The sequence below is a fragment of the Mus caroli genome, chromosome 17, assembly GCF_900094665.2.
Source record: "Mus caroli chromosome 17, CAROLI_EIJ_v1.1, whole genome shotgun sequence".
NCBI lineage: Eukaryota > Metazoa > Chordata > Mammalia > Rodentia > Muridae > Mus > Mus caroli.
In genome coordinates, this window is record NC_034586.1 from 65,164,226 (window position 1) to 65,179,323 (window position 15,098).

General features: G+C 41.5%; 1 protein-coding gene across 23 annotated transcripts in view; it reads left to right on the plus strand.

The window, feature by feature from the left end:
- Window positions 1–15,098, plus strand: part of Epb41l3 (erythrocyte membrane protein band 4.1 like 3) — a 233,803-nt gene that overhangs the window by 39,608 nt on the left and 179,097 nt on the right. For 5 of the 23 annotated variants that reach the window (XM_029471175.1, XM_029471184.1, XM_029471182.1 and 2 more), the window contains exon 1: window positions 13,147–13,403. The exons of 3 other annotated variants lie outside the window; for them this stretch is intronic. In XM_029471175.1, coding sequence (XP_029327035.1) covers window positions 13,349–13,403 — 55 coding nt within the window. In that variant the 5' untranslated portion in view covers window positions 13,147–13,348. Of the gene's footprint in view, window positions 1–13,136; window positions 13,404–15,098 lie in introns of those variants that run through there. 15 more of the 23 variants (XM_029471187.1, XM_029471185.1, XM_029471186.1 and 12 more) reach the window with 9 other exon arrangements.

A 15,098-nucleotide genomic window follows, 5' to 3' on the forward strand; every position in this document is an offset into this window, starting at 1 on the left:
GAAGGAAGGAAGGAAGGAAGGAAGAGGGAGGGAGGAAGGAAGGAAGGAAGGAAGGAAGGAAGGAAGGAAGGAAGGAAGGAAGGAAGGAAGGAAACAGAGTGCTGCTTGTGTTAACTCAGATTTAAATGTTGTTCCTTTTACTTCCCATTCCTTTCTAAGGAGCATAAATCTCCCTCTACCCCCCTGAACGGCGATGGAAGGAAAAAGTTCTAGAAAAAACTTTTGAAATAATGAAAGAGAGCATCTCTGTGTTTGTCTTAGCTCACACCAACACAGCTGAGACGCTGATTATCCTTGAGTCATCAGAGTCACACTGACCTGGTGGGAGTCCCCACCCATACAGCAGTAGCAACCCCCATTAAGATAGAATTCTGAAGAGTCCTATACCCGGGTGTTTATTTTTCTAGTCAGGAAGAAAATTCTGGCAAAAGGTCAACTATGGGAGAGGACACTGAGACATGGTTGTGAGGTGCCTGTCTGGGGCAAGCACACCACAGGAAGGCTGCTCTACTCTCCATTTCATCCCACACAAGGTTGAATGGAAGCGATGTCACAGACACGATCAGACACGCATGGTTACTGTGCCTAACGGAGTCCAGAGCTTCTCACACGATCAGAACAATAAACAGAGTGATGGGCTTTGGTTGTCCGATCGCGGCCACCTTGAGTTGAGGAGTAACTCTATAATTCCCACACTTAAGCATCTTTTAGAAGAAGTTTATGTAATTTCACTAATACTTTTTGGCAGGGGAAGTTGACAGGGAAAGAGAGTCTGCTATGTTTTGTTGAATGCTTCCCTGGTTCCCTGTAACCATTAGCACTTTTAAGAGTGCACTGTGTAATGAGGTGATGTCATAAAGTTAACTGGAGTTCTCCTCAATGAAAAGAAGAGAACGGTGTTTGTTTGTTTGGCTTTATCTGTTAACTTTCTGTGTCACCTGCCAAATCACTGACACATTTATGGGAGCCCAGTGTGTCTACATCCTGCTCTAGACAACGTAGCACAGATACTAACTCAAATACCTCTCAAATCACAAACCTTTCCCCATCTGCCCGGCAACCATTTGCTTTGTATTAAGCTAAGGTGTCATAAATGCTTAGGTTCCTTGTAGGTTCCTCGAAACACATCTCAGGGCAGTTGGTGAAAAGCCTATTTCTTTCTTCCAAAATTAAAATCATACTTATTAATGAATCCTACCATGGATGCCTCAAGATTTTACGTAGACAGGTTCGTTCGTTCTTTCTTTCTTTCTTTCTTTCTTTCTTTCTTTCTTTCTTTCTTCCTTTCTTTCTTTCTTCCTTTCTTCCTTCCTTTCTTTCTTCCNTCCTTCCTTCCTTCCTTCCTTCCTTTCTTCCTTTCTTCCTTTCTTCCTTTCTTCCTTTCTTCCTTTCTTCCTTTCTTCCTTTCTTTCTTCCTTTCTTCCTTTCTTCCTTTCTTCCTTCCTTTCTTCCTTTCTTCCTTCCTTTCTTCCTTTTTTCCTTTCTTCCTTCCTTCCTTCCTTTCTTCCTTTTTTCCTTCCTTCCTTTCTTTCTTCCTTTCTTTCTTCCTTCCTTTCTTCCTTTCTTTCTTTCTTCCTTTCTTTCTTTCTTCCTTCCTTTCTTCCTTTCTTCCTTTCTATCTTTCTTTCTTCCTTCCTTTCTTTCTTTCTTTCTTTCTTTCTTCCTTCCTTTCTTCCTTTCTTTCTTCCTTCCTTTCTTTCTTCCTTTCTTCCTTTCTTTCTTCCTTCCTTTCTTTCTTCCTTTCTTTCTTCCTTCCTTTCTTCCTTTCTTCCTTTCTTTCTTCTTTTCTTCCTTTCTTTCTTCCTTCCTTTCTTCCTTTCTTCCTTTCTTTCTTCCTTTTTTTCTTCCTTTCTTCCTTCCTTTCTTTCTTTCTTTCTTCCTTCCTTTCTTTCTTCCTTCCTTTCTTTTTTTCTTTCTTCCTTCCTTTCTTCCTTTCTTCCTTTCTTTCTTCCTTTCTTCCTTTCTTTCTTTCTTTCTTTCTTTCTTTCTTTCTTTCTTTCTTTCTTCCTTCCTTTCTTCCTTTCTTCCTGTCTTTCAGTTTACAAAACACAAAGAAATAGGCATGTTGATTAATCATGGAAGGGAGATGCTCTTTAGTTCTTGGAGACTCTGGGGACGACTTATAACCCAGACTCTGTCACCTCAGGCCACGTGTGACACTTCTCTGTGTCAGGCCACATGTGACACTTCCCTGTGTCTTATTTATTTTTTTAATTACTTTTATTTTCTTATAGTCCAATTGTTACCACCTCCCGGGCAGTCCAGTCATTGCCCCCACCTCCCAGTCCTCCCTCCCACCGTTCTTCATCCATTCCTCCATCCCCCATCTCCAAGAGGATGCTCCCTCCCCACACCCCTCCACCAGGCTTCCCAACTCCATGCTCTTCAAGTCTCCTGGGGTTAGTTAGGCATGTCTTCTCTCACCGAGGCCAGACCAGGCAGTCCTCTGCTGTATATGTGTTGGGGACCTCATACCAGCTAGTGTATACTGCCTGATTGGTGACTCGGTGTCTGAGAGATCTCAGGAGTCTGGGTTAGTTGAGAATGCTGGTCTTCGTATGGGGTTGCCCTCCTCCTCAGCTTCTTCAGTCTTTCCCCTAATTCAACCACAGGGGTCCCTGACTTCAGTCCAATGGTTGGGTGTAAGTATCTGCCTCTATCTCAGTGAGGACAACCATGCTAGACTCCTGTCTGTAAGCACACCATAGCACACGTAGCTTGGCATCAGTAATAGTGACAGGCCTTGAAGCACCCCCCTTGAGATGGATCCCAAGTTGGGCCGGCTACTGGACTACCTTTCCCTCAGTCTCTTCTCTGTGTTTGTCTTATTTCTTCCATCTGAAGCATGCATGTGAGAGCAGAACTTAGACCTCTGGGACGAGAAGAGAAGCCCCGCTGAAATCAGAAATGGATCCACAATACGATTCCTCCTCTGTGACTCAATATGTACACAGGCATGCAATTTTATAATATCTATATAGTGTGTACATTCTATATTTGCACGTAGAAGGTATTATTTTTAAGAACTAGTCTTGGCTTTCTTATTTGTAGTTGGCAAAAGGCCATTATTTTGTATCATCAAAAGCCTTTTAAGAAGTCTCTTGTCTCATTAAACCTCTTTGTATCTTGAGGAGAGTGGTTCTAATATTGGGATTACTGGGGGCATGGTTGACCCTAATAGTCCTATAGCCTAACCCGTGGATGTTCTCCAAGTTCACCACACACACTTTCGGGAGATTAGGGGGGGGTCCTTGAACTCCTGTAGCCACAGACTTGTTATTTCAGTTTGCATCTCCTAGCTCAGTGGTTTCGTGATAGCACCTAATACTTTCTGCATTCTGTATTGCCGTCAGTGTCCGTGGCACTGATACAGCTTTCCAGGGCGTTGCTGGAGTGGACTTTTGCGTGAGCAATATTGCGGTCCTGTTAAGTGGAGTTTCAGTGTTGCCTGAAGGATGCAAGCCTTTCCTTCTAATAGGTTTACATTCATTCTGTGGGAAGTACCTCGTTCTCACCTTAGGTCTCAGTTACATCACACGAAATGATGTCATTTCATTAAAGGCTTTTAATAGGTCGCATTAGGAAAGAGTTGCCTCCCCCCTAGAATTTGGGCTAGAGAGGTAAGCTTGGCAGTTAAGAGCACCTGCTGTTCTAAGAGAGGAACCAGGTTTAGTTTCCTGCACCTATACAATGTCTCACAACCACTGTGTGTAACTCCAGTTCCAGGAGAGTCCATATGTTCTGGCTTCTGCAGGTACCTTCATTGCACATGGCACACTTGGACGTAGACAAGCACATATGTGCCCGTACACACACACACACACAAATACACACACCAAACACATAAAAATGTCTTTTCTAAAAAATTAACCTTTGTTGGTTCTTTTTATGCTATTTGCAAATTCTGATAAGTGCCACCTCAGAGGCAGAAGCAGGGAGGGGACAGGTTTCTTGCCTGCCTCGGGTCTGGTCCACATTGACACACAACTTCCCCTGGATTATTTCCCCCTCCAGCCTTGTGACACGATCACCAGGCTAAGCTTCCACACGTTCCTATCTCACCCTGATAACTTCTAGTTCCCCAAAGCTCCACGGTTATAACCCTTACAAACGGATACCTGGCAGAGATGGTGGCTTAATTGAATTTTTGTGTTCAAGATGTACATCCACATCTATTTTAGGGAATTTTATAACTTCTATAAACCAAAACGCACAACCTTGTCCACTTTCTCAGGCTGCTTTAGAATATTAAAAACTGCTACCTAGTTACACACGTACACGGCTAATAAACTGTGAGATTTTCCTGAGCAGATTGAAACCTGATAGCTCTGATTATCTGGGACACTAAGGATTCAAAGACAGCGTCTGTATTTCCAGCACCTGCCTATAAACGTGCCGTGTTTTCAGGCTTCATGAAGCAGACTGAATAACCAAGCTGCCAAATAATTATCTTCAGGAAGAGCTTAAATTACCACACATGAAATCCTATTTATTTCAAATAACTCCACACACAATCACAATATAATACAATTCATTAGTTCTTTAAACTCTTTTAGACTACTTGCTTATAACATGAGTGAGTCTGCATTTCCCTGTCTAGTGCAGCCTCAGCGAATAAATGTCTTCGAAAATATGCATATGAGGTTAGAGATGGCTTATTCAATAAAGTGCTTATTATACATGCATGAACAGCTGTTTGATTCCCCCTAGGTAAAGAAAATCTGGGTGTGGCTTGTACACTTGTAATCCCTGGAGAGGGCAGTATTGGGATGCCTCTGTTCACTGGCACAGTAGCTTAACTGGAAGGCTTCAGGGTCAGGGAGAGGCTCTGTCTCAAAAACAATTGGTTGGAGAAAAACACCTAGAGCCAACTTCTGGCTTGCCTATGGATACACACAAGTGTACATACGCATAAGCATGTAAATATACATACATAAAGATACACATAATCTAACATGCCACAGATGCTGTATGTAGCAAGGGGACAGATGGCACACATTGGTGGTAGTTTTTCCCCAGCTAGACTTCAACGTCCACTTACAAACACAGACTCCCCTCGAGCAAATGGGAATATTTCCGAAGAAGGGAAAGTAACATGGACCCAGGTGCTAGGCGTATTGATTTCCAGTTTTGTTTTGTTTTTAGATTTCAGTTTTCAAGTCCCCCTTTTTTTGAAAAGTATCAGATAAACACTGGAGGGATAAAAAGATCATTATATTAATTTTTGGGAAACTGCTCACTGCTGGAAACAAGGCAGCCATTGATAGATACAGTAAGAGCCTCACAGTCCTGGGCACAGTCCGATTTCCTGACTCATCATCCCAGTCCGAGCTTAGGGCCCACCCATGTTTATTGAAGTCCCTCTCCTCTTTGAAGTGCTTTCCCTTTGGAGATTCTCACTTTGAATCACATAGAATAACTTGAGACATTGGGGAGTCTCGCCAAGGATGGGTCTGAGTTGTTTTCATACGTTTATTAATTGCTCTGGTAAGAAATTTCACTTACTGTCTACCACCTGCCATGATCTCTTCTTCTTCTTTTCATTTACTCCTTTCCTAGTATCTAATTTTTTTTTCTAGAAAGAATTTTGAAATTATTTTTTGTTGATACAATTTAACCCTTACAACAACCTTACTACCTTCCTCTTTGAAGATGAAGAAAAGGCTCTGAGAGTGGAATAATTTTGTAAAGCTATTATCAGGACTCACACATTTCAATGAAAGCTAATAAGGAATTCGCTCATTTGCTAACAAAATAGTGAAACGGGTCAGAGTCAGTGATTGCTGTGATAGTGTGAGAATGTGGTTATTTCATTTAACATATCTAACCCATGTAGCAAATGTATTCTAAGAACTTTAGATCTGCCTAACTGATCCACATACACTCCTCTGGTATGTATGTGGGAAATAAATTAGGTTATTGGCTAGTTTTTCTGTACATTAATTCCCAGTGGCATTATAGGTAAAGAGTTTGTGCATAAAAGACTTGATCAAGCTGGGCAGTGGTGGTATACGCCTTTAATCCCAGCACTTGGGAGGCAGAGGCAGGCAGATTTCTGAGTTTGAGGCCAGCCTGTTCTACAGGGTGAGTTCCAGGACAGCCAGGGCTATACAGAGAAACTCTGTCTCAAAAAAACAAAACAAAACAAAACAAAAACAAACAAACAAACAAACAAAGACTTGATCAAGATCAGAAACACGCTGATGAAACTCATGAGAATTGTGTTTTACAGCCATGCCTCTGAAAAGTTTTCAGCGCATACGTTTCAAAGGTAGTTACTGTCTGGCAGATGACAGCCCGACTCTCCTCTTCTAAGATGCCTGTGGTTAGTGACGGGCCATGGTGGAATCACTACAGCAATGAACACCATGTTGGCTTCATATCCTGTGCAGATATGCTGATCTATCTGGGGAAAGGGATTGAGGAAACGGACGAAAGAGAGAGGTGCTTCTGCCACGTTTTTCTGGTGGCAACCTTCTGTGCTTGTGGTCAGCTACCCTGGATCATATTCTGAAAACAGAGACGGAGCAAAAGCTGTTGGTTCAGGACTATGTGGCTGTCTAGAGAGATACATGTGACCTCAGAGAATGGCAGTGAGCTCAGATGCCTGGGAGTGTGTGGATGGGTGGGAGGAGGGCTCCACTCAGGTGGACGTGTGCAAAACCGCGACTCAGCAACACTCTGTCACTCAGCGTTTCCAGGCTTCGTTTTCACAGTGAGAAGCTGATTGCCTGTCTCCCAAATTCCCCTCAATAAAAAGCTGTTATTAAATTGATGTAGAAATCATACAGCGGCTCAGCGGGACCTCTGCTGGTTTAGCGGGGGCTAACAAACACTGGTGGGGACGGTCATGGTGTTCTACACTGATTTTGTGGCTTATAGGTCTCAGCCGCCTAGTCTGGAAGTTAGACTAGTGTGCTAAACACAGTGGACAGTAATTATTTGCCAGAATCACACCTCTCTGTCTACAGCTCAAGAATTCCAGAATCTTTTCAAGTTTTTTCCTATCTGTGTTCAGCAGCTTTCCCTATAGAGTCCAACAGGGCTGTCTCACAGCGTGGATGTTTGAATTCCCCCTAGGATACCTGCCAGCTTCCTGGCTGCTCTGTAGCTCACTGCCAAGAAGTCTGCAGGGGCTGGTGGGCGTGGCTAACTGTTTCTCTGCCTCCCCTCCCCCCCCCTTTTTTAACCCCCTCGGAGATCCCAGCTTTGTACTGGGTGCTGCTGAATCTCGTGTCACCCCATGAGTATCAGGAGATAGTTTTATTTGTGTTTATACACTTAAGATGTGTGTTTTTACATTCTAAGGGAGACACATAAACTTTCAGGAGATTTTAAACCTTTAAGATGAAAACTGCCGCTCAGGTTCTGCTTGCAGCTCAGACACAATTTGTACAGACGAGCAACTATCCCTCAGAGGTTCTGCTTCTTTAACTCGGAACCGAGGGCTTGGGAGTTCATTGCCTTAGACTTTGTTAGGACTCTTTTTCTAGGATAAAAATCACTTGAGCTGCATAAAAATACCAAGTTTCACCTACAGTATTTAGGAAACATTAGCTTTAAACTATCCTTAAACATATTCTGTTTAAAATTCAATAAGTAAACATCTGTTGAATGCCGAGAGAAATTAAATTGTAGACTCCAGATGTAGTTCGATCCTCTGTGGCGGTGTTTATTTAAATCACAGCTTTCTAACAATCCTGAGACAGCTGCCAAGCTTTGACTCTTCCACCAGGATCCTTCCTCCGCCATCTTCTTCATCTGAGATGAAGAACTGTTCACGTGGCTTTATGTGCCTCTCCCTATGGCAGTGGCTCCCAGCAGCTATCAGATTATTGTCCTTGACCCATTTGCTGATTGCTGTCATGTGAGAAAAGCCACTGAGAGACCATGGGGTCCCTAGCCCTGTAAGTCAGTTTGAGAGAAAGCTCTTTGCTCTTTAAATTGAAATCTCCCGGGATTTTTCTATAAAACTCCAGAATCTCTAGCTTGAGATAAAACTTCACACGTGTATTTTTTTTCCTTTCCTGTATTTTATGTTGAAAGTTGGGCTAGGAATGGAGTATCTTTGTGTTTAGGAAATTAGATTTCTGTGCAGAGACCTACATGATATTTGATAGACTGTGACAAAGTAAACTGTAATGTGTATATATATATATATATATATATATACACACATTATATATATATATTATATATACACATATATATATGTGTGTGTGTGTGTGTGCATGTGTGTGCATGTGTATACATGCACGTGTACATGCATGTGTGTATACATTTGTGCATGTGTGTATGCATATGTGCTTGTGTGTATGCATGTGTGTGCATGCATATGTTTGTGCACACACATGTTTATACACATGTATATATTGTCTATTCTCTTTTCTTCCTGTACTAACTACATAGTTTCTTACTTCTGTCTATAGTGAGCATTTGAGGAGGCTCCTTTTGGGCACTGGCATTTTTGCCTTCTGTTTCTAACTCTTAACCCATTTCATTTCCACGAATGTGGAAAGGGTATCATAGCCACCGTTCCTTTTCTCTTTGTCCCTTTCTCCTCCTTGGCTTTCCATCCTGTGACTGAGTATGAGAGACGGTCAGCTGAAGAGGGTTTCTTCCCTGCTGGCTTCAGATGCTTCAGTTCACAGCTGATTGGGCCTGTGGAGAAGGGCATCATGGTAGGCATGCAGGATGGAGGAAACTCTCACTTTTCTCATGAAAGTGAGGACAGCCTGGGATCCATCACTTCCTGGTGGCTACACCTCCAACTTCCTCCAGGCTCTAGCTCCCAAATCCATCATGTTCCAAATAAAACCATCACCAGGGCCATCTTTCAATGTGTGAACATTTGAGAGACACAAGATAAAAATTATAACACTGTTTCTAAATCCTATTAGAAAACTTCAAATTTAGATACTTTAAAGATAAAGTCCCCAGAATTAAGCTTTAAAAAGGACAGTTAACAATAGCCAAATACAAACTAGTTTCCTATATAATAATTATTATTATTATAAATTATAATTTTATATACTTATATATAAGTATATATTTATAATTTATTAGTAATTATAATTATTTGTGTTTTTATTATTTTCATGATAAACATTGCTTCTTACTCATTTTGGTTTTAATCTAGCCTCTGTCTTCCATACATGAATATACACAATTTTTGTAACATATATATATATATATATACACACACACATATATATGTATGTATATGTGTTTATATATATTTATATATTTCATAACCTTTCCCCAAAGTACAAATACATGTTTTCAAATATTGGCTACTTAGCTTCTTCTAAGTTTATCTTGTATAGCCACGTATGGGTTTGGTACTTATTCTCCAGAGAATTAGACACTGCATACAACCATAGGTGCCTGTGACCCCTGACGTGAAGGGACAAGCCATGCTAAGGCCATGCTACAAATGCATGATGGATGTAAGCAGGAGACCCCAAATGGAAGCTATGGGGCTGAAGGCTCCATGGCACCACACTGATCTTGCTTCTCTCAAGTCTATCGCTGTGAAACATGTTCTGGGGGAGCTAGAGTAAGAAAGGAATCTCAGCAGCCGCTACTACACCTCTTGAGCAATACAGAAAAAAAAAAAAAACAGATGAGTGTGGTCACGTACATGTGGTTATCTATACCTTTGTATATGAACATATCTATGTATTTGTGCATGGTTATCTATGTACATCCATGTGTGTCTATTTATATAGCTGTAGGTGTATTCATCTATACATTCACATGTGTGAATATGGTCACTACTTATGGAAGTATATTGACCTTCATGCTTCTTCATGACTGTGGGTACATGTGTCTGTACTGTGTTTCTTACAATTTATCTCATTATGTGCCTGCATATGTATCTGTCTCAGGGTTTCTATTGCTGTGAAGAGACACAATGACAAAGGTAACTGATAAAAGACAACACTTAATTGAGATTGGCTTACAGGTTCAGAGGTTCCGTTCATTATCATCATAGTGGGAGCATGGCAACATCCAGGCAGGCATGGCTGTGTCTAAGAAGAGCTGAGACAAGCCATGCATGAGCTTGAGAACATATGTATGGATATGCTCTCCACACATTTGCATGGTTGCATGTCTATATGTGTGTATGAATGTATATGTATATCTATATGTGTGTACGAATGTATATTACCCACAGAATCATTTATGAACAACATGCCACTGTTTTGGGAGACTGGAAACTTTAAGAGATGGAATCTATGCCTGCAGGAAGTAGGTCCCTAGAAGCATGCCTGGAAAGGTCACACCCAGACCCCAGTCCCTTCCTCGCTCTTTGCTTCCTTTCTATTAAAAGGTGAACATCTTCCTCCACCACCTGCCCCCATCTCTGTGGCGTTCTGCCTTAACATGGGCCCAGACTCAATGTTGCTGTGGACTTGTAGATGCACATCCATGAAGCCATGAGACAAAAGAAATCTTTCTAGGTTTGGGGGCTGCTTGGCTAGCAAAGGCATTGCCATGAAGCCTGATGGTTCCTCAAACCCATGTGATGGAAGGAGAGAGCTGACTCCCAAAAGTTGTCCTCTGACTTCTCCATATTCAAGTGCTTGAACACAAACAGATGTACATGCACACATATGTGCAACACGCACACATGCATACATGCAAGTAGACACATGCACACACACACACACACACACACACACACTTGTATATACAGATAAAGAAGCAAGCCTTTCCTCCTTTTAAGTTGGTCAGGTGAAAATTTTTTTTCAAGGTGATAAATTAACTGGTTTATGTATTTACAAAACCATCTGTAACTCTAGTTCCAGAGTTTACATATATGTGACTGTGAATTGGCACATATATGCATCTATACTCAGGAGTCTATACTAGTGTATATGTTTACTTATATTCAATATTAGTGCTTGCATGTGCACATTTGTGTATCTGTACATCTGAGCGAATATGCGCATATCTACACATGTGTCTACATACATGTGAGATGTTAAAGGCATGAACAATAGAGCAGGAGTAAAGGCGGGATGAAAATGTGTCCGTCTTTCATCAGAACTATCTGACATTTGGGGAAATTTCTTAACCCTCTTTGCTTTCAATCACCTAATCTTCCAATTGAAAATAAAATAATTCATGCCCTGTAGGTCTAGAACTTCTAGTGAAATCATATTCAACTCTGCAATTAAACGTGTTAGTCACCATATCATCGTTCTGTCAACATATCTAGCCCTTACATCTTGAAGAAACTGAGACCAGGTGGCAGCAATGTCCCCTCGAGTGATGTTGGTGTGAGATGGCCCAGGGGTTCTGGCCTAGCCTTGTCTCTCTATTACCCTGAAGGATCTGTTTAGACTTGCCTTCAGCTCAAACCATGCCTCACAAACACGAGCTTACCATCACAAGAGGATGGAATCGTGTGTGCTTGTCACGTTGAGAAAGAAAGTCTGGTCCCTGCCCTGGAGGTAGCCCAAGACTTGGGGCCTGTAGACTGGAACTTGAACTCTGACAGTCTCTCTGGTGTGATGTCTGCCAGGTTTTTGCTTGTTTATTTTTTTAAGGACCTGAGATATACAAAATTGAAGTACAAACGACCTTTGGTCAACGCAATACTCTTATCAGCATTTCTTCTTTATGTCTTATTTCATTGTTAATTAGACAGTTTAACTAATGTAAGGAGCAATGAAAGCACTTCCATAAACAAAACCTAGGATGTTGAAGACAACCTTTGCCTCATGTTTGGCCAGACCTCATCCCATTCTCAGTTTCTACCAGACAGAACCCTTAGGTCCACATTTCCCTAACCTATATTTTCTTTTTGCACTCCAATGACATTCATGACTATTCTGAAAATTGAATTTTTAAATTTTAACCGTTTTAAACTTTTAACAAAGACATCTTGTGATTATAACCCTTGCATACTTTCTGATGTGAAATTGTACCTGTGTTGTGGTATGTGTACAAAGCGCATTTGCTCTTATGTTTAATACTGTTGTTGGATATTCACAGCCCATCTTTTTGGCTGGTATTTTGAGGATTGTGTTATTGAGGAAAGAGCTGTTCTAGCATTGTTGATTAGAATGGTGGTTCCTGATGCACAGGTCTGAGAAGTTGCCTTGAATCAAGTAGAGCTGCTGGACCACAAAAATGTCCAGCTTTGTCTTGCTGCCTTAATTAGGTCATCATTAGAGTGTGGGTCTGTGTTTCTCCCAAGACTTGGAATTCTTACAGTTCTTTGGTGTTTAATTGATGTATGTGAGTAAGAACTTTAATTTGTATTATTTGATGCAATTGCCCCCTGTTACAGCTTGAATTGATTTTTTTTTTTCTGTTGAATGATGGTGATGAAGAACTCTTGTCACTCACAGGCTTATCTCCTTCCAGGCATGACATGTCTATTTGCAATCTTCATTGTTTTATAGCAGAGTTATGTGTTTCTTGCTGGTTTGTTGGAATCTATTGGGCCGTATCACTTGACTTCTTGGAGATATTTTCTTCATCGGTGAACAATGGAATGATAATATAATGTTTATAGAGTTGACTTAAAAGTAAATTAGTGTTTGCAAATGGTACTTTGCATTTCTTCATAGAGCATCCTAGATCACTGAAAAAGCTTGCTTCTTCCTTGCTGGGTGAGCTCTACCCCTCCCCACAGGGACCACCCATCAGTGGATTGATTCCATTGGAGATTTGCCCCATCTACTTAGAGGAGAGACTTGTTTGTTTGTTGTGACCAATGTATTTCTACTAGTATTATATTTTAGAACTAAAGCAAGTTATATAGAGTCAGACCTAATTGGGGAATCAGTAAGGAAACAAATTGAAAGGAAGAGATTTTAAAAAAGAAAAAAAGAGTGAGATTCACTATAATTTCTCTGTGATCTTAACAGCCTGCCTGTAGATTTTTGATGCGTGAACTAATATGACAATTGGGGAATGAAACAATTTTGAAATTATATCCGAGAAAGCTGGAAAGCTGCTACCAAACAGCAGCTTCCACGTTGCTGCCCGGAAGCCAGGCTCACAGGGAGACCTAGATGCTTCAGGGATTCTGTGTCTCTCCTAGACTCTCCTTCCACAGCATTCTGGAGAACGCTGCACAGTCATGCGGAGCCACCACACTGGGAACCTGGGGAAGATGCAGAAGTAGCATCCCAAGGACATTCCAAAATGCTACGCAGTTACTAATGGCTCCTAGCTCCTGGCTTGATCTTTGAGATTGCCTTCCAGAGGAGAATTTAGCAGGGGCAGTAAAGCATTGCCTTTACTGCCTGGAGCTCTCTGGGCTTCCCTGGGAGTATTTCTGGAGGAGTGGAGCTGCACGGTCTTGCTGAGATTGCTGCAGTGCAGCATGCCTTCTTTCATCTGCCTCTATCTGTGCTCAAAGTCTCTCTTAGGACTTGGAGGTAAATTTTCTCTATTGCCAACCTGCATGTATATCTTTGCAGTGAGATGGTGGTGGGGAATTATAATTGTAATTAGAGTCTGAATACGATAAGCCATTAAGCAAATTAGCACATGGATTCTACAAGGGAAACACGGATATTATTCTTACTTCCATAATACTCTTAACATGTTTACTCGCTTGTGACTTTGCTCTGGCACCAGTCCTCTCATTTGAATACTGTGCTTGTTAGTTTGAGCAGGGAAATGTAGGGCCGAGAGGGCATGGGCCATAGCCACAATGTCACCTTACCTGAGCTTTTTGTCCTCTCTTGTACACAGCAGTCTGACCCATTTGTTAGGAATTCTCTGTGCTGGCAAAACATGTTTGAGCAGTCTGGAAATGGTTTTCTAGTTGTGATGGCAACTTACAGTTTAGGAAGTAGTTAAGAGAAGTTTGAACTCTCTCCAAAGACAAGAGTGTTTTCTACTCGGGCATCATCTCTCAGCTCACAAGTTGTGATTCATTTTATACCATGCCAAGAATTAAACAGAAGAATAGGGCGATGGAATTTAAGTTTACTTTGTAAGTAATTGTAAAAACAACTGGTAACCCAACTTCACTGATGCATGGTTGTTAATTCCCCAACAATCAAAGGATGTGGCTGCTTTTAAACCTAACTCAGCTATTTCAGGAGAGAGAGCCTCATGCCCGAGTTTCCTGGGGGTGTACTGATCTTTATGTGATCCTTCAAATAGTAGATGCTAGCAGTGCCTGGGACTGGGAGTGACTGGTGACCAGAGAGAAGCAGCAGAAACTCAGGCACCTCAGGAACTTCTCTCCATGAGAGCTTTAATCTTTCCATGCATTTCACAAAGGGCTTTTAATGTCTCAAGAATTTCCATCTTTTTTACATGCCTCATCCTGAGGGGCAGGGGGCAGTGAATACATAGGAACCCAACCCCTCTCCTGCAGTTCTCTCTGTCTCTCTGTCTCTCTGTCTCTCTGTCTCTCTCTCTCTCTCTCTCTCTCTCTCTCTCTCTCTCTGCTGATCATGGCTTTCAAAAAACAAAGCTGTACTCTGAGAAATCCTCATGGGATGTCATGGTTTAAGTATGCCTACATTCGAAATACATCCCATCTTCCTTTGCACATCTAACGATGAAGTATCTCTGATACCTTTTCACTGAATCCATTCTTTTTGTGGAATTAAAAAAATATCTTTCCAAGCTAGAATATGATGGGGAAAATGAGCCTTTCTTCCCAGGGCTGTAATTCAGGACTTTGATGATAATTGTCTTGTATCGTTTTCAACACGACCACATCACAAATGTGAACTGCACACGTGACATTCTCACGTGGTGTATGTGTCAGGATCTTAAATATCACTTGGGGACCTAATGCAAGAAGGCCCCTGGCTTACATTTTCCTGTCCTTCCTTAGAGGTGACCCTGTAATCACAGGCGTATGCTTTGCCATCACAGAATAAGGTCTCCCTGTATTCTTTGGTGTAGCTCCCACCTACTTTTATTACTTCTTAGAGAACCACTATTATTTTTCACATACTACATGACGTATTGTCACACATTCACTGTAACCTTCAAAGCAGGCCTGTACACTAGAGAAGTTCCATGTCCCCAAATGCATGAAGTGACAGCAACAATAAGTAGACACCTGGCATCATGGTGTCTTTACCTCTTCACAAGGGTAAAATGGT